General features: G+C 33.2%; 1 protein-coding gene across 2 annotated transcripts; it reads left to right on the top strand.

Annotated features, from left to right (window-relative positions):
• Nucleotides 1-889: 889 nt before the first annotated feature.
• LOC140040062 (NGFI-A-binding protein 1-like) lies at nt 890-23101 on the top strand. Of its 2 annotated transcripts, XM_072085720.1 has the most exons (8): nt 890-1671; nt 2997-3790; nt 14221-14354; nt 15189-15324; nt 16094-16299; nt 17088-17186; nt 17715-17800; nt 18422-23101. In XM_072085720.1, the coding sequence occupies exons 2-8, from the start codon at nt 3023-3025 to the stop codon at nt 18841-18843; spliced, it is 1851 nt and encodes a 616-aa protein (XP_071941821.1). In that variant the 5' UTR covers nt 890-1671; nt 2997-3022; the 3' UTR covers nt 18844-23101. The 2 variants fall into 2 exon arrangements, with proteins under 2 accessions (XP_071941821.1, XP_071941822.1); XM_072085721.1 differs by lacking the exon at nt 17088-17186.
• Nucleotides 23102-24615: the final 1514 nt, after the last annotated feature.

Below are 24615 nucleotides of genomic sequence, written 5' to 3'. Positions count from 1 at the left end.
GGTACTCTAAAACTTAATAAGTATTCCATATCGATATCATAATACAATATTTCTTTATGATTATTCTTGACATGGCCTTGAGAAAAATGAAAAATGATTATGGAAATTAAGATTTTGTCTAGATTCTTTTTTTATGATGTTTAATATCATTATATATGTTTTCATCATAATCTCAATCAAATGTTTGGCTACCGTATGATGTCATCAGTATAATAAATGTATTATTAAAACATAATTTATAAGTTGAAATTCTATGAAATTCTTTAAAATAATATATATTGCATATTAGTTATTTAAACAAAATTATGTACACAAAATGCTTGACTCTACTCTCAATTCTAGAATATTAATTATTATGAAAAAAAGATTTGCCAGCCATATCGGTAATCCATTTGATGAGTCGTATGTCGGATAAAATTTTGATCATTTTCGCCTGCTGGTCAATTATATCAACGTCATAGTTTTTCAATACCAAACACACCATGATGTGTGACTCTGTTTGCATAATTTCTGTGAGGCCTTTCATACATGTATATAATTTCAGGCAGACGCGTGTTTCACCCCAGCGTCGACGATTTACATTTTATGTTGCCTCCCAGATCGTGGGCCCACGTTGCGTTTTCATGATGTTCAATCATGATTTCACCCCACTCGGAGTAAAATAAATTGAATTTTAATATAATTGTTTTACTTCAAATATTGATGTATGTTAGACATGGCTTGTTTGCTATCACTAGTTTTACACCAATATAGTACTTAGTTAAGTGTAATTTTAACGTGATATTGATCAAATGAAACTATTGGGCATGTGTACTTTTTTCATTCGGACAATGTTAGAAATAAATGTTCTTATTTTTTTATATTTGTTACTTGTATGAGGGTCATCTAATCTAGACTAAAAAAAAGTAAAATTATATAAAATAGACGATTTTAATCAAACATGATTATTGACAAATTATAGGCCTACTAATAAATCATCTACAATTCATATAAACATTAAATAAATACGTATGATTTACAGGGTATGTTCATGTTACAATACAAGTAATAGGCCTCAATACAACAGGCAGCATATAAATACCCAGACGCCGTCACGAAACAACGATTTTGTATCCCCACCCACTTAAAATATGCGAGTTCTTTCTTTGTGACTAAAATCCAATCCATATAATATTCATTTAAAACGCAGACGGTGGTCAATGCCAAATATGGTGTTCTCAGTAAATACCCTCACCCCCTAAGGGGACCCTTCGACGTCATAACAAGGCCCCTCAACAAGATGATACTCACGTGGGGTATTGCTGGCCAATCACGGGGGAGAGGTGACACTCACGCATTACTAACTCTAAGCAACGTCACGGAATATCCCCACCCTTTTTTCTATAGCACCGCGTGGGGGAAGGGGATTACATTATTAGATCCGTATGGTCTCCCATGGTCGCCTCCTGTGTTACAGTAAAACTAGGAATCCATTAGAAGATAATACATATCACCTCCAGGATTTTCTGACGTCTATTATTGAGGAGGCAATTGAATCCTCGTGAGGCAGGAAGTGGGACCGACAAAAAATCATACACGACGGACCGACGGGATCAACTAAGCATTTCGGAGTGGCTAATTTTCGAACGAATACCCTTTGAATGGTTTACCATTTCATCAAATCATCATTTGGTAAGTTGTTTCACTGTGTTTAGATCTTTTATTTGTGCTAGATGTCAAAAATGTGTTGTTTAAAATACCTTAGTTTTCACCGTTTAATGTGAGTGAGTTTCTAGGCCACAATCGCTTGACGGAGAGTGGTTAAGCCTAGCAGATGGAAAGCGATAATCGCGGGGTTGGGAGCATTGTCGTGCCAGAAAATTGACCTCACCAATGTTATTCGTTCACACACCACCGGGGAATCATCAAGGCTGGAATCGTCCATTTCATGAAAAGGGTAGTGGTTCCCTAATTTTTAGCCAGTAGACAACACTTTCTCATGCAAGTGTTAAATTATAACATTATGTACAGAAATTCTGAAATAAATTATAACTTATGATACATCATAAACATTATTTTTATGTTTAAATTGTAAAAATGTTCTTAAAATTTATTTTGTAATTTACCATATTGAATCCATTACACCCGGCTATGGGAACAGGGTGTGATCACCAACACAATGTCCAAGCTTGAAAAACACTCATTATATTTTAGTAGACTGATTAATTTGTGGAAGTTTTTACGTTGATTTAAATCAAAACAAGTTAAAGTTAAAATTGTTTTTGTATTGACTATTCACTATTGAACTTAATAATGGTTAAAAAATAAATACAAATAAAATTAAATCTAATTTTTAAGTAACTGACTTTATTTGTCAATCAATATAATCATTGGATTGAATATTATTATTTGTTAAAATAACAAAATCAGTACAAATATTAAGATTCTTAGTATAGTAGTAGCAGTAGTAATACCTCTGTTGTGTCAGTTATTATACCCTTAACTTTTCACAACCACCCTTAGAATTTATAAACTTTATTATCTGTAGAGCAGAAGTATCCTATAACATTTGTTCAATTGTCATCAGTAATAAATGTACACTGAAAATAAAATGTCAGCAAGCTAGAAAAATGTTTTCCATTAATTCATATTTTTAGTAATTTACGGAAAAAACAATTGAGGAAAAGGGTAAACCGCTATACAGTACTAGGAATTGGTTTAAACTGTGCAATGTTTTTGTATGTGGTAGAGTTTCAAAAAATGTAAAATTATAAATACACCTTTATCATAAACATTCCATGTACAGTATAAACATAAGAGAGCTAGCATTGCATCCCAACAATTTATTATGATTCTATACCCAATATAATATTGGACTTTATTCTTCACCATTTTCATCTAATGAGTAATTAATTATTACTAAAAGCCTTATTTAAATCATAGTGTACAGTAGATGGTTAAACCTTATGAATTGTGTACTATAGTTTTATTTTAATCATTCAAATGTACGATTTCAGGCTTTCGGTCTTGAAACACCACCAACATGTCAACTCAAATTACGCCAATAAGCACGAGTGAACTCCAATTGTATAGAGTACTTGAACGGGCCAATTTACTAACTTATTACGATAACTTTATACAACAAGGCGGCGACGATGTTCAGCAATTATGCGAGGCTGGAGAGGAGGAATTCCTAGAAATAATGGCGTTGGTTGGTATGGCAACAAAACCTTTACATGTACGGAGGCTTCAAAAAGCCCTACAGGACTGGGTCACGAGTCCAGGTGCTTTTGAACAGCCCCTGACGACTCCTCCACGTAGTATAGCGCCACCGGTTTCAGAACTACGTTTACAACCACAATCAAATATTGCAGCGATGTCTTCTCCTATAGTCAACGTAAAGTGGAGCGCACAAACAAATATGCCAATTCACTCGCATGCAACAACGTCCTCACAGTTGTCTGTGTCGAGATCGAGTGGTATATCCGATCGAGCACCTTCACCGGCGGGCAGTATAGGCGGGAGTGTTCCTGGGAACCTTGTGGGCTCTCAGTATCAGGTTCTCCCAGGAGCAGAACTTGATGAAACCAGTATTCTGAACATTCAGTCAGCAGCTATTGCTTTAATGTCAACGATACCAAAACCAGAAATTCCTCCACAACTTAATAAGAAAACAATACGTGAATTGGCGTATATATTTGACATGTCGGTTGAGGACCCTCGAAGGATTGAAGAAATAAGAAAATGGTCCGCAATTTATGGACGTTTTGATTCCAAAAGAAGAGCAGAAAAAGCGCTTACTCTGCATGAGGTATGTACTGTATGCTATTTTAAGTCTGAAATTGTAGTCTTTGTAATTTGTCATATTTTCACAATAATGTTTTCAATCATAATTCAATTATTATGATTAAAAACGTCACATTAAAAACATCAAAATTTATGAGATCTATCAAATGCTATCTTCTTCATGAAATTTACTGAAAATACATATTGCAAAATAACAGTTATTTTTTTATTGACATTTGCAGTATCTCGAACGTTTTTGGTATGTCTGAGTGCATTTTTTCAACAGGCAATCACTAATTGAAACAGTTATAGGAGTAGAAATAGGGTCTCTAAAATAAGCGTTTTATTTGGCCCTATGCAGCAGAAACCAATTCCTATCAAATACCAATATGTTAAAATAGTTCTATAAAAACTTATGAATACCTGGTTACACATTAATATAAAAAATGTCCCATCCATGCCAACAATTGACTAAAAAAAACCCATTTTGTTGTATTAAATTTTATTCAGTTTTGTTTGAAAACTTTTAATTTGTTTTTCAATAACTACTATTACAGTAGTAAAAAGGAAAATAGTTCTATTGTTCTAGAGCAATAAGCATGTTAAATTTAACAGGAAATTCTTAATGATCCTGGACTACTCTAACTACCACATGATATGCATGTCTGTTATTGAAAAGAATGCCTAGTAATGGTGGGGAAATTGGCCAAGTCTGAAGCCAAATACACTGTAGTCTATGTCTACAGGGCCCGCAACAGTCACACTGTCATAGGAAAACCGCACATATAAAACTGCTATAATATCTTTAATTCAAAACAATAAATCTCAATAACATATAAGAAAAAAAGAAACATCATTTGAAAGTATTCCATTCCTAAATATTTTTCAAATGAAGAAAACCATTTTTTTTCTTCAAAATGTTATTGAAGCCATTAAAAATGGGCTTTTGTTAAGTACACACACACTGTATATCCACTAGAATATTGTACTCTGCACTGAATTTCTGTTTGAAACAACACACAATGAAATAAATACAGTTTACAGATTATATTCGTGAGCTCATATCTGAATACATCCCGTCGCGCTCTTTAAGGTCTGGTGATCAATTTCTTCTAACATTACCAAAATCATCCACTGCTTATGGTAGAAGGTCTTTTGCAGCAATAGCACCTTCATTTGGAACAAACTTCCACACTTTGTGAAACTTGCTCCTAACCCTAACCGTTAACCCTAGTTAAGTTAGTGCATGCTTCATTTACTCTCTATTCTTAATTCTGGCCTCGAAACCTTGACTCAGAAATACCGGGATGATGTCCGGCGGGGGATAGTTTTACCTTAGTTAAGCATAGTTACATTCTTTCACATTATTGATCGTTTCAATCCCCGAAACCTCGACTAAGAAATACCGGAATGGTGTCCGGCGGGGGGATAGTTTATTACCATTAGTTAGGGTCTAATGTAAAGCACCTAGAGAGGTCAGTGATCCATTAGGCGCTATATAAATATTGTTTATTATTAATTATTATTATTACATATTTTACAGTTAATAATGTTTGTACGCACTGTACTCTAAGTATAAGCTGATTTTTATCTCAAATAATGAAATGCAATGACACCTGTGAAGTGTCCACACCTTATTATACGTCTATCACAGAGATTTAGCTTGAGAAGTACTGTAGGTGTGGTTGTCAAAGGGTGGGTGGGTGGCCCATTTGGTGGGTAAAAAATAACAATTAATAGGTTAGGCACCTAGAATTTTTTGGGTGGGTGCTGTGTTAAAATTAGGGTGTGGGTGAAAGTCGTTAAGTTTTAAGGGTGTGTGGAAAGCTTTTAGAGATGGTTCTCTGTGTCTGCACAATTACATTCTTTCCAAACATGTTGTACCATGTGGCTTAACAATTAGCCATTAAATACTGAATAGTAGGATTTTACTTTGTAAAATGTGGGGGATTTTTTTGTAGTGGATATTTGTGCTAGTGCTGTAGTAATTCGGGCTAAAGGTTATTTGAGACCTTTGACCAACAAAACTGCAATATTGATTATACATACTGACATAGTAACAACACACTATTATTGTCAACTTTTTCCACCCATACTGTACTTCCTTCCGATTTTAATTTGACATTTGAGGATAAATAGGAAAAGAACGAAATCCTATATTAATTACAAAGGAAATTGTATAATTTATTTAATATCTATTAATTATTATATGTATTTTTTATAGTGGCAAAAAATTATTTGAAAATAGTTTATTATAATGGTTTATACCATATTATTCATTACATTAGAACTTGGAATACCCCTATTATTAAGACAACGCTTTACCATAAAATAAACAAGAAGAAAGTATGTTTTTAACATGGCCAATTTCATTTTAGAGGACAATCAGGGTTTGTCTACTAGTACTGTACTGATAAAACTAATTAATTCTATAGCATTTTCTATAAAAAATATTAAAGTTACCGTAGACCACAATATGTAACTAAAACTACTGTAAGTTGAAACGTTAGAGAAGTTGATTTGTCCTTCCGGAAAAACAATTCAGGAAATCGCAATCAATCAGTTATTTAAAAAAGAAATTGTTGGTTTTTACTTAATACATTTAATACAGACACAGATTCATTAAAATCATGAATTTTTATTAGTCTTAATAAGTGAAGCAAGACCACCAGACATTATGAATTATTTAACAATAAAAAATGTATTTGTGGAAAAATAATAAATGAGAAACTGAAATTCTGTAAGATTTTAGATGTACAGTGAACTGAAACTGAAACAATAGTACAATTGTACATTGTTTTAAAGGCAGGAAAGCATTCACACAATGCTCAGTGATATAGCTTTTTCAGAGTAAACAATAGAATGCTTTTCTGAAGTATACTCTCACAAAACCAGAATTATTTTGTTACCCATGCCCATATCCAAGATTGTATAGCAGCCTCTATATTCCCTGTGAGGAGTTATTTTTCTACAAAAGGTACACAAATTGTTTAGGCCTATTTACTATAACTTTCGGCGCTGCTAGTCTCAAGTTTGAATAGGGCACTAAGCAAAAAAAAAAAGTATGAAATGTTCGTTCCTGTGGCTACAGGCTTTAATGAGTTAATTTCTCAATGCATTCTGGAACCCTGACTTCATAAAATAAGATATTTTGTCAAGCCAAAAGTGTCCATTGTTGGGGAGTGAACTGTATACATATGTGTGGGCCAATCCAAGGTGCCTAGTATTAGGTGACAAGTGTATGTAGATCTGTTTTAGAGCCAGTCCAAGGTGCCTACAGTGGTATTAGGTGATAAGTGTATGTACTGTAGATCTGTTCATGGAGGTATACCTCCATGATCTGTTTGAGCCAATTCAATGTGCTCAGTATTGGGAGTTGACTACAGTAAGCACTATAAGGTCTGTCTAGAATGAAAAAACGGTATAAGATAAAGGAACAAACAAAATTGAGACAAATTATTTGACATCAGCAGTACAGTTTATTCAGATATGAACTGAGATCAACGTTCAAGTAGGATTTGAACCCCAGAACTTACAGTAGGTAGCCATAAACCACAGATTTGTTTAAGATTAATTTATGATTTATTTTAAAGAAAAATAGGAATTCAAATTGACAAGAGACATGTTGGGTACTTATGTTCTTGATAATTTCATTAGCCAAATACTTCTTGTGGGAAATGACATATAAATAGTCCCTTGTGGCCTAGCCGTTAGATTCTGATTTCCTAGTTCCATTCAAGTTTACTGTCAATAGCTATCATATAGACAACTTGTTTAAGCAGATATAGTGACTTATTATACACACATGTGGACATGTTGTCATTGGTCAGAACACTTCTCTCCACAAAAATATGATGGATTGACAGTTACAATTTCTCAATGTTGGTTATGAAACATTTATAAAACGATAAAGAAACCAATAACCATATGTTAGTGTTTATATACTATGTATTTCATTTGTGAATATACGTTATAAAACATAAGGAAAAGCATGCGATATTTCAATCTCCTATTTTGTGAATAGCTTTTGTCAGCCTATAAACACCCTATTACTTAATGGTACAATCCATGAAACCTGCCATCAAATGGGAGCAACCCAACACACCTTCATCATTGTATCTTTTATAATTTTTTTTCCCATGTGATTTTTCTTAATTTTTCAAGAAATTAAAAATATTTAAAGGTATTATGAATCGGCTAATTGTACAAAAATATTTCAAACATACAGAAAAGCAGGACAAAGGTTAAAAGATAGGAAAATTTCTAAATTGAATTTCTATGGCAAATTGACTGAATGTAAATGAATAACATGTTAAGTAGCTTATTGTAAATGACCTTCAGATAATATAAACTACCCTACTAAAACTACTATAGTCTGTGTGCACAAATTATTAACTAATTATTAATTATTATCTGTAAAATGTGTGGAAGATCTTATTCTTGTCAAACAGACTGCTTTATTCTCAGAAATTAAATAATCAAAATCATTGTATCTTAATGATTACAGTTTAACTCACTCTCCAAAGACCATTGACCTGGAGTAAAAGACTTTCTCAATACCAGACATTGTTAAACTGGCCCAAAAGACTTTCCCAATAACATACACCATTGAACTGGCCCAAACGTCTTTCCTAATACCAGACATCATTGAACTGGCCCAAAGGATTTTCCAAATACCAGACACTGATTGGACTGGCAAAAAAGCCCCTCAATTGAACTGGCCCAAAAGACACTCCCAATAACATTATACCCTTTGGTCTGGCCTAAAAGACTCTCCCAATATTACATTACACCCGTTTGACTTTTAAACAAAAGACTTTACACCAGAAAACATTGTCTTGTCCCATGAGACTCTTCCAATAATATTACACCCTTTCGACTGGCCCTAAAGTCTTTTCTAATATCATTACCAGACGTCACCATTGGATTGTCCCAAGACACTCTCCCAACACTAGACACCCTTTGGACCGACCTGTACGGTTTGTTTTTCTCATGGATTTTAAGCAGTCCATGCCCTGTCGCCTAGTTTAACGTCTAGTGCTTTGATTAGTTTGTCTGGTTTTCCAATGTAAATTTCAATTGCCCTCAATTTAGATTTCTAGTTTTCAGAGCGCAAGTTTTGTAGTGTACTGTATCAGAATGTTTTTGAGTATAATACATTTAGCACAATTCAGTAGCTTTATAGACACCTTACAGCTGCTGCCTCCCCCCTTTGTTCAAAACGTTTGTAAAATCTTGCAATTGCTACTCCGTCATCATCTACTAATGCCATGGAGTATGCTAATACAGACAGACAAGGTTTGCTGTGCATAGCAAAATCCTAATAAATTACACAAGGGGAGAATAGACAAAGGTATGTTCAGAATACTGTCTGTATCAGAATCGAAACCCTGTCTGGAGTATAAGCCACAGGTTAAATCTAGTAGGAATTTGTATGCTATTGCAGCGTCATATACTAAATAGCGATTACCTAATTAATAATTTTACATAATGATGCTGTATAAATAGTCGTTAGATTTCTGGACATTTTTTCCTCACTTCATGTCAAAGTATAGTATTCTAATTATTATTAATTATTATTTAATATAAATATTACATTATTTTTTATAAATAACTTTTTTCTCCCAAACATATTACTGCAATGCAAGATGTATATATTCACCTGTTCTGTTTTTAGAAACATTCATCTTAATAATGCGTATTAAACTTTTTCATTTTTATACGTAAACTTTTATTAAAGATGTACCGTATATTTCGGTGTATAAGTCGCACCTGTGTATAAGACGCACCCCCAACTGAGAGTAAAATATCGGTATTTTTTATATCGTCGATGTATAAGACGCACCTTATATTTCATCAAAACAATGTTTTTTTAAATTGTAATCAATATTATTGTGATAATATATTTTGTTATATCTACAACGGCGTCCTTTATTTAGGTTTTTTCTTACCTAGGCTCGGCCGCGCCCAGCCTCAACAAGTTCTTTCTAACTTGTTATTCATGAGTTTCGCCGCAACATCGAGTGCATGACCGTGTGTGTAACACGCACGTGTGTGGGCTAGCCTCGCTCGATCATTTCGAGAGGGCGCACGTTTTCACGGACAATCGTATTCGATTAGTATCTATGTATCCGAGAAGTGTGTACGCTAGGTCCATGCTATAATCACCTGGAGAATATACTAGTCGAATACCGCACACCATGTGCCACCAAAAGAAGGGCTTGCGCTTGGGGTACGGCGATCGTGCGTATAACTACTGTATAAATAAATACTATTCCAATCGTACGACGTAAACGTTTACAAATGAAATTTTATCGGAGCGCCATAATGAACAAATCTTTTCATCATATTTAGTATAACATCATGCTAAAATGACTTGAAAACTAGGCCTAGGCAGAAGCAGGTTGCCGTTACGTTAGTTAGTTACTGTAGCTAGGCCTAGCCTACTCAGGCCTAGCAAACGAGGTGACGATAGCCTAGGCCTATGTACAATCTGTGTGGTGAGGCATTTATGTTCGGTGTATAAGACGCACCCTTAATTTGGAGGTCAAATTTGCGTGTCAAAAGTGCGACTTATACACCGAAATATACGGTATTTGCCATGAGAACCGGAAGTACTAAAGACAAGTCAGTGTAAGAAAATGTCCTTAAGTTGTTAATGATTATAAAAGTGTCCTTAGGTTGTTAATGATTATAAAAATGTCCTTAGGTTGTAAATAATTTATTATGAAGTTACTAAGTCGACGACATAGTAATTAGTGTAAAGAACTGATTATATTCATAAAATAATTCCATCAGGGAAAAAGGTTTCTTCAAAACGAAAAAAAAAATATTAAAAGAAAACATTAATATCTAGGCTGTCTTTGATGTTGTTAATGATAATAATGTACTATACTGTAGTGTATGATAATTAGATGTTTATAATACCCTGTTAGCTTGACACATTTAGCGCTACACCCACATACTGTACACTATGGTACATTATTGTAATAAATCAGTTGTACTATAATATTGGGTACAGTAGCTGGATTTTGAAATAGGTGGCATATATAATTTACAAACATATAGCAATGTTCAAAATATTTTTTCCAAAAAATGTCTTTTTTTTCTCCCATTAGCACTGCAGTACAGTAAAGCACATTGAGAAATGTCATGAAATAACATTTTTTTAATTTTCACCGAGATTGACTGTCATTTATATACATTTTCAGCATTTTCTTTAGAAAAAATGTATAGAAATTAAAAAAACAATTGTACACAGAAAATTACTATAATACAGTAGAACCTTCATTTTACGTACGTTACGGGACCGAAAGCCGCACGTAAAACAAAGGATTAAATTGACCCCAAATACGTAGAGATCGTAGCTATAAAAGCTACCGTGTTTGCGTACTTTACTGTACAGCATGCAGGTGGTCACTAGCTAGGCCTGGCCAGGCTAGCAGGCCTAGCAAGATGTGAGGCCTAAACTAAAAAAAGTACAGTATATACAGGCTGTGCGATGTTTAAATAAAGTGTAAATTAAAATATCAATGTTCTTGTATTTTCTATCAATAAAAACAGTCGCTGCTGTAGGGGGAATGCACATGTGTAGCTTGTCTCACACAGCAGTATTTCTCAAACAGCCATTTTTTGTGCTTTGTTGTTGTTAAATTTCGCCCGCAATGTAAGAAAATGATGACGTCATCGGTTATTTTAAGCGTACGTAAAATCCAGGGAACGTAAAATCAGGGTACTACGTAAAACGAAGGCTGTTCTACTGTATTAGTCATTGGACATCCGTAACATTTCTATCTTATAACATTGTGAAAAAATCCTGTAGCACCAGTTTTTTTTTTTAATGGGGCTTAATTCTTTCATGTCGCTATTTTTACTTTACCGCTGAAGAAAAATAAGTGTGGTTAAATATCTATTGTTGTAAAATTCATAATAAACTTTAGAAGTGTTATACCTGGAGGTGGCCTTTAACTCTATGGTGCTGTACCAATATTCACAAAATACACAGTTTAAAATGCGATATTATCAACATTTATTAATTTCTATCAATGGTAAACAATACAATATAAACAGGTAATATATAATAATAAACAATACAATAACCATTAATAGAGGATCTTGCAAGAAGAAACTTAAATAAAAAAGAAAAAATGCATTTGTATATAATTATATTTAAAAGAAAATAATGACAAAAACAGTTTAGAGGTCTAGTTCGAATACAATGATTTACAAGAGGACTTTATTTAATTGTTGACTTGTTGATGGAACATGAAAATTAGATGAACACTTTCTCGTTTAAAACTATTTTAACTAAATTACTGTATCATATTTATCAGAAGCTAATAATAGTAATACAGATTTTATAGTGTTGTACCAGTTAACTCTTCCCTGGTTGTACTGTACTCTATTTGAAAACATGCATGTTAGTTCTATGCTTGTGAGTCAAAACAATATTTGAAAATAACAAGCTAACCTAGGCTCCATAAAAATGCATTAATAATGCTGGTAGGGATAATCAGTAATGACAGAAGACTAGCTGCAGACGTTGGCACGCAGCCTCCCTGTTCTGCCTGAATGCCTATTAAGCTCCTCACTCCATTTTATTCATTTCTCAACTGGGTGATCATTTATTTTTTAGGCTTCCGTTCAGTAATCACATTTGTTGACCAGACAACACCCCAGGAGAGGCTCGACTGTGAGTCTGACGCTTACTATCAACTACTGTACATAGCTGAAACTATAGTGCCATTGTTTTCTTATACAGTATAGCTTTTTGTTTTCTATATATATTAGAATGGAAATAAACTAGCGCCATTGTTTTCTTGTACAGTATAGCTTTTTGTTTTCTATATATTAAAATGGAAATAAACTAGCGCCATTGTTTTCTTGTAGCTAAAAATGCTATATTATAATAGAGATAAATAACACTAGGTTATAAATATAAACTAAACATTTGAATGAATACTATTTGTATAGTTTTATTAAATGTTAAAAATACCATATTTCTAGATAACAATGTACTATAGAAATATAAACATTTATTGCATTTTTTATTTATAATTTTTAAGTAATTGAACATTGGGATTTGGCCTCTCTTAAATTAAGTTGTAGTATAAAACTGTTGAAACAGATAATTAGATTAAATTTAATTAGATAAAATAATTGAATGTAAATTTGAAAAACATTTTCACCACCTAATTTGAATAATTCTAACCGTTACTTCCCCTATGGACATGATGATGTCATATCACTACCATATTTAAGAATATTACTACCATATTTATGCATATACTTTTTTTTTGTCAAACTACTGTAGACAGAGTTTACTGATTGTTTCAAGTTGTCTCATTTGATTGACTTATGATTATTTTATTAATAGAAAAGAAAGTAAATTATTTATTGTAATCCAAGTGACTACTTATAAATAATTTGATTTGAAGGGTTTTTTTTTCTAACAGCAGTCATTCAAATCATTGTGTGTTTCCGACCAAGTCGCTTGCAAAGTGTTGTTTCAGTTGTTATTTTTCTTTAGCCCGCAATACCCACAACATAAGGAAGTAACACCAACCCAATTTAACTGATCATAAGTTGCATTTTTACAAAGTCATCTTCATTTCATACAATAAGTTTCAAAGTTTATGCCAAGTCATTTACGATAAACAAGGCAGGCATCAAAACTTTTTAAAAATCTAGGCCCAAAATGGTTTACATATGAATAATACCCATGACCTGTCTTTAGACTTGACAGGAATGGGTTGTCGTACCCACTTGGCCTGGCTTTGCGCGAGGGGACGTTTGACAAAACTAGGCCATGAGCTAGGCAACAGGAAATCGTTGCATGCAAATTTAAAAGCTTATTTGTGTTAAGGGTGTCTGGTTGTACTTTATGTAGGTTTTTGGTGATACGTATTGGCACCGTGAATGAATGTAGGGGAAATGAAGCTTTAAAGTATTTATCTTTACTGTTTTTACTGACATAACAACCTGATGATAACAGATTTATCAGGTCTTTGTTGTTATACTATGCATTCCGTTAAGATCCACACTTCTATAAATAATAAAGGAATTTTATTGAATATATAAATGGCATAGTACTGCAGAAAAAAAATATGCAAAATGATTAGAATTTGGCCACTAGAGGGAGACATTTAATATTATAACATACATGAAGTAGATAGATATTAAACCTCAACAACTCTGTATAAAACCAACAAGGTTTTCCTACTACTGTAGCCAATGCTGAACACTTTTTGAGCCCATTCCAATGGACCCTGGTGGCCTCTAAACCAATGACAGGGTTTGTTGCATGATTATAATTTTAAGCTGACATGACTCGTATCATTACTTAATTAAGTTTTCAAGTTTTTGTTGCTTATCTCAATTGGTTTACTGCTAATATTTTTATGTACTAAACTAAAAAGTAAAACTAAATTATCACTGCAAATTGTTGTATTACAGACAACAGTAAATGAGGCCGCAGCCCAGATATGTTCGGTGGACCCTTACTTACTAGGACAGAGAGACAAGTTGTTCCCGCTTGCCCGACAGGTAGTCCGAGACAGTGGCTACAAATTCAAACATGGACATTCCAGGTAAAAAATAAATGTTTAAAATTTTACCAACAATAGAAAAAAAAATGTTTATTTAAATGTCTTACGATTTGAAACTGTTAGGTCTATTTTGTTTTGCATACATACATAGATAAACTAAAATTGACCTCAGAAAGAGTTGCAACTAAAAAAAACAAGGCCATATAGATGGCTGCAGTCGCGTGCTTAGTGTTTACCGACCGACCGACCAACCAACCAACTGACCGAAATTACTGAACATGTTTAAAAATGTTGAAATGTTTAAAACAGTTATATTTTTTTAATTTACACGTGCGTTGCCTGTCACTTTTGACGTGCTCGTATAACGTAATTTCGAGTTGAAAAGTAAGTCAAGAAAACAGAAATCGGGCAAAAAGAGTGCGCAATAACATTGAACGCGCAGTGCGCGCGCAAAAATCTGCGCACTCATGGCAATTTTGTAAAAATAAATTTTGAAAATTTTAAGCGCGCGTACGCATGCGTTACATGCGCTACGCATGTAATTGTATTGCCATATGATGATTTATGCCCTGAAATTTATGAGTACCAAATTTTATTTAATTGTGATTCATGGTTGTGAAGATATGATTACAAACGTGATTTCGTTAAATCGTGCGCACCGTGAAAACATAACCACATCGATTCCTGGCCATAAGGAATATACTGTGAAAAATTGACTTAGCTAGATTAAACTGATATCAAGATAAGGTCAGAAAGCGATAAAACGCATAGTGATACCGGACCGACAGACAGACCGACCGACATAGTGAACTATAGAGTCGCTTCCACGCGACTAAAAATCATACCCATGTAAATAAATGGTAGAGTCTTTTGTAGAGCTTCCAACTTCAAAGGAGAGATCAATGAAAACTCGGCAGCGAAGCGCCCTCGTATGGATAACGTTTATAGAGATGCTGATAATAGTCCGAATCCAAGAACAGTGCAAGCTGAACTCATGAAATTGAGGAGAGAGGTAAAAAGAATATTGTACAAAAACTACATTAATTCGATTGATAAAAGCCACTTTTATTGTTATCAAATTGTTATTATGTTTGCGGAGACCCCTCAGGATATAAATCCATCTGGAAATTTAGAGAGCTATTCCTGGAATCATAACAAATAATTGCATTTTCCGTTTGTTCTTTTCTGTGTTTGTATCGAAATAAATCACCATAATCAAATTAGAACAGCCTCTCCTTAAGAATATACTTACTCAGGGGCCACCTAATAAGGGGACACACCTTACTCAGGGGCCACCTAATAAGGGGACATACCTTACTCAGGGGCCACCTAATAAGGGGACACACCTTACTCAAGGGCCACCTAATAAGGGGACACACTTTTGGATCATGAAAGTGTCTCCCTAATAGGGATTCTACTGTATCTTGATGTGACAATGTACAGGTACATGATTCATGCTCCAAAATAGGCACACTGTTTCTATGAATTTGTTGTTTATTCATTGATTTTAATTACAACAATTCAAATCAGTCATGCCCTTCTTGTTTTAAATGTTACTCTTTTCTTTCTAACCCTGAGAAATGGAACGAATGTTACTACAAATAAGCTTGTTTCTGTTTACTTTTTCATTTTTAGTTAGCTTTAATTTGTATCTATCGACATCTGTCCATTGTTACTCAATGCACGCATTATTGTTTTTCCATTCATTTTCTTTTGAGTGTGAATTATATTGTTGTAAGAGCGTACTTTTACAATAATCTTTCTATTCATTTTATTTCCAGGAACGAATGAATGAGATCTCCACACAGCTCAGTCAGATAAAACAAACACAAAATAATATTAAAGCCGACATACAGAATGCTAAAGAGAACGAGAATCTACAAGCAGTTTACGATCTGCAGATTGAGTTGGAAAAACTCACTACGCAACAGTTAATGCTAATGACAGAACAGACAGATTTAATTAAGAAACAACGCAGATCAGATAGGTAAACTACTACATTAAAAATGATGGTCAATTAGTTGCTTTTAATCAGAAAATTCCACATACAGTCACACGGAAATTGGACAATAATCACCCACAATGGACTCTACCATTGTTAGATTGGGGAGAGAAGGATGTCCACTCGGTTCAATAACTACCCATAATGGACTCTACCATTGTTAGAATGGGAAGAGAAAGATAACCACTCGGGACAATAACTACCCATAATGGACTCTACCATTGTGAGAGTGGGGTGGGGCGAGGAGGACAAAACTGGGGCTTATTATCAAATGAATTGAAGGCATATATTGGGCAGTAAGAATACAAAAAAATGCACTATATGAAAGAGTAAGTGCAGTTTTGATGACCGATGACCCAGGTCAGGTCAATCGGTCGTCGATCTTCTAAACCAGAAGTCATCAAAACTGCGTTGAGTTGGGAAGAAAGGAACAAGTCCCAATATCTTTGCATCCACACAGTAAATTTATGTACTTACTTCGTTGGTCGATGGAAATCTAAAACTCTCTAGTATTTCACTGCCTAAATTTGTACTACTGAGTGTACTGCACTATATTTAGTGGTGGAATTTTAAAAAATATTTTGCTATGTAACAGAATACTTAACTAACATTTATTAAAGTTTTTTTTTGTTTTGGCATGGTACATTTGGTAACTTTGATAAATAAATTTAATAAAGTATATACAACTAAATGGGTTAGCTTAGTAATATAAACAATTTATAAACCTAATGGCTGGTAAAATCAATAATAATAGTACTACTATTACTACCTAGGCCTAAATCACCTGTCGTTCGAATTGCGTCACATGGAGGAACGCCACAACAAGATGGTCACGGCCCGCAACCAGCTGACAATATACAACAACCTGCAAGGTGAAAAACCCTAATTACTAAGGCAGTATCCATGTTTTTATTTTTGTATACATATCATTTTCTAACTGGTTTTTGTTTGCGATAATAATCTATTTTATGTATTTATATACTCAATTAAAATCCCGTTGTCGTCTCTCTTCTATGTGACCTAATTTGAACAAAGGTGGTTTATGAAGCTATAGTATTAGATTGGCTACATTTAGACTTAGGCCTGTTTTCTACTAGGTGAATTTATTCATGCATATCAAAATATATATACAGTAACATGTTTGGTAGACCTTCTATGAATAAACTTACAGTGATTGAAATATGCGGATATGTATTCATATTTTCGTCTACTGTGCTTTTTTTGCCAAAAATCCAAGCTAAGAGATTTTTTATTCGCCTAGTGGAAAACTGGCATTAGATATTATGATACAAATTTCTATCATATTAGATTTTATTTATGTTCGGTTTAGATGGTTTTCCAGATAGCATGTTCACGTAATTTAAATGCATATTTTTACAGTGTATGATATTTTACTTCAGGTACTATGATGCTAAAGCCAGAGCATATGGTGATTTTGATGAGGTCATTGGTGACATTGGAAACTCAAGTGTAAAATCTCATGAAGGTATGTATATTCCTCGTCATTGGCATTATATCTCGATGGTATCTCTAAAGCTTGGTTTTTGCGTGGCATACATGCAGTGCAAGCGAGTTGACCAATCACAAGTGACAGTTATTATTCAGCGTGTCATGACTGGTCAAGTTACCTGCGTTGCACTTACATCCTTGATTTGCGCTTAGTTAGACCCTTGCATTGCATTCAAGCAATCATATCCACAAAATTAAGTTGTTTTTCACAGAAATGAAATAGAAGAAATAGGGTGGGTACCTGTCTCCCATCTTAGTAGTAGTTACTTTCCATTAAAAATCTGGTCATTTTGATACCCAACTACCCTCAGACCCACCAACCTAATCTTCATTTTTGTACTTTTGTACTACTATTTTCCAATGACGGGATTGATAATTGATCTATTTTATAATTTACTAAGTCTCATTTGAGGCTTGGGTAGTGGAGTTGAAAGAGTTGTGAGTGGCACTAGGTCAGGAATGAATCCTGGACCTTTGGATTGGAAGGCGAGCATGTTAACCACTAAGCTACAGCTCCACTAATCTTAATTCCAAATGCATTACTATTATTCATAAGCATATTGTAGCTCATCATCTTTAAACTATTTTATCTTTTCAGGTGATAATGATAGTGGTAACCGAAGTGCTACCTCATCGCCCATGCCAGAAGATCATCATGCCGTGGATGCCACGACGTTAAACACATCCCCGTATGTGTCAATGATGCCAAAGGTCAAGCAAGGTCAAACACAGAAACTATTAATGAGGCATACGTTAGTAGGAGAAGGGCTGCGATTAGCGCAACAACACGCCTACCCCGAATTGACACAAGACACGGAAAACCATGCCACAAATGGTAGGAAATCCGACAGTGAGATGGCGGGTGTTGCGCAAGAATTGGAAGGAGTAGAGGACAGTACAGAACCCCAAAACGGTTCTCCTTTCATTAATAATGAAACAGCAGTAGACGAGGCTTCAGAGACGGCTATTAATGAAATTATCAATCTAACAAAAAAAGAACCAATAACAGCAGGGGAATGAGTTTACTAATCGATCTAACAAACACATAGCCAATCAAAGTGACTGTGAAATTAATTAAGGTAGAACCAAATTAAAGGAGGCAACCAAATTATTAAAAATATTAATCTAACACAAATATTAATAATAGTTTAACAGTGACATATACACATGGGTAGTAGTATTCATTCAATATGCAGTAACTTTCATTTGTAATCTTTATAAAAGAATATCTTCACTATAGTGACACTAACACCCATTTTACATTAAAATTTATCGGAATGGAAAATCACAACTACTGTATGATTATAGTAATAGTCAGAATTAGTCCCACCTTAGAAAACTGAATCGTGAATACTACTTATAGTAGAATTCCTCCTTGGGACACCCTATTCAGTAGAGATTTCTAATAAACGGACACTTTCCCATGAAATGAATTAGGGTCAATTTACTGTACGCTTTAACCCCCAAAGGCGTGTCCCCTTTAAAGGTTTAGTCAAATCCTACCATTGTTTTTAGATATGAAACTATCATGCTTTTAATTCAAAAAAATGATTTCTTTCATAAATATATCGGTTAAAAGAAATATATTAATTAAAATCTGTGATTTTTACCGAAGTCAGCTGATTAATTAATCGAAATCATGATTTTAATTGTACAAACGCAATTTTATCATAAATTTATCGGATAAAAAACCTCATAATTTTTATCTGATTCGGTGATTTGTATAAGAAATCAGCGTACTGTATGTTTAATTCATGAATCTAAATCATGATTTTAATATTGTATAATAGTGATCAAAACAATGTTTTTTTTAATGTCAAATTTGTGGGAGTACTAATCAATCATTAAACCATAGTATGATGAATTTAATACAGAAATTGTAAACAACAAAATTGTAATTTGTATCACAAATCGTAAAACCACACACAAATGTTCTGAGAAACTGCTTTCTATAGATGTATGATTTTCCAGATTTAGAAGGGGTTTATAATTGGGGGTGGTGAGATTAAATTTGATAGAAGAATGGGTGGATAATGATTTGAGCATATACCACATACAGAAAGGTGTACTAAATAACTAGTACAATGTGTAATGTGTAATACATACTCCATGGGTGCCATCATGTTGGCATAGACTAGATCCTATTAAAATACTAGATATAATATAAAAATCTTATTAAAATATTAGATATATGAAAATTGTATAAATGGTATAGTATGGATTTCATTGCTTATAGTGTATTGATTTAAAACCCATATAGATGCACCCCTCATTAAAACACAAAAGATGACCTAAGGAATACTATGATTAACTGTATGTACACATATGGCGTAGTTTGGCCAGTATCATAGCCACATTCTGTAATACAGTGTCACATATCTATCACATGTGATACCTGTATTTTGTTTAGGTTAAGCATATGGCCTAGGATACAAGCATCACATGTGAACACAGAATTTGCCTATGATTATTGACAAATTAGAAAATTGTTTTGTTGTCTCAGATCTTTATAAATAAAATGTGCTGATGATGTCATAGTCTATATTTATATATTATATATTAAAAGATAGTTATTTAACAAATAAGATAATGATTATATTAAATTGCATTAATTCCGTTCCTTATATGGATTTGTGTCCATTATTATGAATTCCTTATTTTCATTTAGGCTTTTAGCCTTTGTACAATCTAAAGCTTTCAAAAAAATAATCAAAATGTACAGAATTTGAAAAGCTGTAATTAGTGATAAATATAATATACATATTATGTGAATAGTTATTGATGTTTGGGATCATGTCAAAATGATTCTACTGCAGTTACTGCAGTAACTACCTTTTTACCGATTTTAGTTTGTTTCAATGTATAAGTTTATGAGGCAGTCGCTACAATAAACAGCGTATTTGATTATCAAACAGAATCTTGCTAACTAATTTAAATGCATAAACAAGGTTAAAGAGTAAAAAATATTTAGTTTTCTGCAGTAACTGCAGTAGACTAATTTGAACATCGTCCCTTACACTATTATGTCTACTTTAAAGTAGTTGTGTTATTTTAGTTTTGGATATACTGATATTACTCTGTTTTTTCTATTGCATTTTGTAACAGTTGAATAGGACGCGTTAACAATGACCATTTAACAAAATTGTTACTTTTATTTTTTTCTTTCTGAACTTTATGAATGTTGGTTTTGTTATTTGTAAAGTATGTGGTACACTGTGCATTTCCATTTTTGTAGTATAACAATCAAAACGTCAAGACGTTCTCAATGGTCCACCACAATGTAGCCAATTGGGTATAAATTTGACCAATGGCTTGGTCAATGTTCCCAAAACTAGACATCCTTGGACAGGTCCGAGATTTCTGTGCTAACTAAAAAGCCTGTTTTTAAAAAATTGCCGACATTAAGTCGCTTTATTTCTCTTCAGAGAGTTTCTTGTTTTCATTTGTTTTTGTAAAGTTGTTGGTATTGTTATTTATTATTAATAACTTTTGTTGATTCTGCGCATATATACAGAATATCCACAGAATAATTTGATAAAATAAAACAAATCTTCAAATAAAAAGACAGAACACATTTTTTAGAACATTTCTATCTATTTGATCACTTTAAAGATTTAGGTTCTTGAAAATTATCAAGTATATCGAAATGTTGAATTCTCAATGTATTCCATCTTTTATTTGCAGTTTACCCTGGTTTTATTTTATTCTGTGCATTGTTTACTATATTAGCAGGTGTAATCATGTTGGGACTAGAGCGGGCAGAAATAGGTTTTATAAATTTATAATGAAATATAGATGATAGATTACATTACTGATGAATAAAACATCCACAAGAGTCCTAGATAATTAACTTGATAAATATTTATCATTTCTGTGATAACAGGAATTTCTGAGAAAATTACAAATACTCTATGTAGTTTTATAGTAGAACCCCATCTTTGGAACATTATTTTTATTAAGGGAGCACCTCTATTAAAATGACACTTTCTCATCCAAAGGGGGCCAATATATGTTTAACACTGACTATAGTTGCTCCCTCTCTATTCAGGAGGTACCACTAAATGACATTTTATTATGTTCCAAAGGTGTCCCCTTTAATAGTTGTAGTTGTAATGTATTTAAAATGGTTTCATTGTTACCTTCATGTAAAAGTAACCTTGTGTGAAACTTTAGGTTTCAAACGTATACATAATATGGTAATCATCATTTTTGTTAGGTTGTTTTTAAGGCTATACATGTTTATGTATAATGTGTTTTTTTTTTTTAACTTTTTTCTTTGGTATTTTTTTTTGTATGGTCATATTTAGGTGCTTTATAAAACATTACATCGTACTGTACAAAAAAAATAATTTCCGATTATATGGAAAAACCATGGAAGAAGCCTTCCAAAAAGATAAAAATAAGTATCTTTATAATTCATCCTCGTGTAGTATTTAGGCTTTAGAGTTCACTCATCGTGAACATCGATATCCTACACAGCTTCACATCGGGTACATTTATTATGGTGTGACCGCCATTTAAGTGCCCAGAAATTATCATGTTATTAGTGTACAAGTGTAATACACAAATGTAGTTCATGATTTTTACTCTCTCACTTTGTTTAAAGGATAGCTCCGGGTATGAAGTTTTTATTGTTAATTTTATAATATAATCCTTTGCAACAACTATTTTATTATCACTCATTTTCAATTTTGTCAAGCAGAATTAATTTTTTGAAGTACGGGTAGTGCTACATGATCTTTTTCTCTTTCTAAAAATATGGCAAATTTGCTTCATTTATTTAAATTTAAGGCATTTTCTTTCTTTAAAAAAGTATTAAATCGAAAGAAGAATCAATTTTACATAGAAAAATACTAATTTTATTACAAATATGGAACTGGGTAATAACTGTAATTAAATTAAAGTCTTATAATGATACGAACAATTCCGGTAGCACCACTTTTTTTTTGGTAAAGGCCTTATTTCACGGTTCTTGCTTTGCTTAACTGCTGACGAAAAATAGGTGGGAGTCATTATCAAAGATTTATTTGTAATATTAATTTTAACCCCCGGAGCTACCCTTTAAGATCACTTTGTTCCAAAGGTTATTTCTACCATGTTAATTGTTTCCTGTGTCACGTGTAATAACTGTTGTATAAAATGATTATAGTATTATGTCCTCTCCGTAGTAGACTGTTTTAGCACCAACAAGTTAAATTATTTCAAAGTATATTTCTGTGTAACATTCATTTTATATTACTACCAAAAGATCACAATAAATTTGCATATTTTTAACAGCACGTACACTTTAGTGTCCACCTGTCTTTCTTGTATTATATTGATCAATATTATTGCGCCCTCGTTAATTTATCTAAATTGTATCCATTGAAATCGAAAATCGGTCCTTGTTAAATTATAGAAGCTGTTTATGTTTGTTACATTATAGATGAACCCCTATGAAGAGGACACTTCATAAAATAGTGTTCCCATATTACGAGATGTGTCCCCCTTGAATAGCGATTGTCTGTAGTGTAACAACATATATGGAGATGTCCTCTAAAACTACTGTATATAATGTCAATTCATTAAGTTTTGTATTACATTATTACAGCACAACCACCCCCCCCCCCCCCCTCCTTTGAGACACCCCTACCAAAGGGGTCAATTTTAAGGCACTGCTCAAAATAAAACCGCAGTCGATTAATTTTTATCATTGGATGTTCAGTGAAGATTGTGGAACCCAGAAACGCATCATCACAACATCATCATCTCTCTAATGTTACAGCCTTTGTTCATCCTTAATATAATCAATTTCAGACTTGGAATTGAAGTATTTTCTGGGGAAGTCCCCTTCTCGTTGCTTCGCTATTAATACATCCATAACGTACAGTGCCGGTCGATTATCACATTAACCATCGCTAAGTGTCTTCATTATATCGATGATTAATCAATTTAAGATATTCTTTGAACAGTTATTTTCATCTTTTAAGATGCATATGTCTTATTCTGTATAAAGAATAGAAACAGCAGATCACATTACAGACAGCGTTTTGGTAAGTTTCTATCATGATTTTTTACTTAATTTCAATTAATTTAGGGGTCTATTTCGTGCATAGCTTAACTAGATAAACCGACATTGGCCTACTCTCCGAGAAGAGAGCAACAACTCGAATATTTGTTACCATTACCTAAGTACAGTAGACTATAAATAGAAAAGTTGAATACAATCGATAAAATGTGTTGCTAAACAATTATTTTAATGTAGTATATAGTACAACATGATTATGTTCCTATCATTCCACATTTGAGGAAGCATAAGACAAATGGTTAGGTTAAGAAGAGGGAGGGGTTTAACACCGTACATTACTCTTAGTTTTGCCATGGTTTTACAGGCATAAGTTTTCATCGTTATACGACTTATTATCCGTTAGAAAGGGCAGATATATTGGAGATGTATATTCCGCACCTATTTCGCATGTGTTAAAAACCTCATGAAAAAAAGTAAACGAAAGCCCATTTCTGGAAGTGAATTGTTTATGTTGTCTTTTTTATATTTACTTTTTTTTTAAAGCAAAAACAGTTTGTTAAAACTACAAAGTATGGCGGCGTATTCAAAGCTAGATTTTATTCATCTTTTTTTCATGTTTTGTGGACAAGTTTAGATTAACGTTCTCACTGGAATCATAGAGGAATTGCAAGCTTTAATTAGCCTACGATCTTTCTGACGTCATAATGCAATTGTAATTTACTTTGAGTAACAAAACTGTGTGAATAGGTCTACAATGTGACGTAATCAACTAAAAATCACGACGA

This window comes from Antedon mediterranea, chromosome 2 (genome assembly GCF_964355755.1).
Source record: "Antedon mediterranea chromosome 2, ecAntMedi1.1, whole genome shotgun sequence".
NCBI lineage: Eukaryota > Metazoa > Echinodermata > Crinoidea > Comatulida > Antedonidae > Antedon > Antedon mediterranea.
This window is presented reverse-complemented; position numbering and strand designations above follow the sequence as displayed.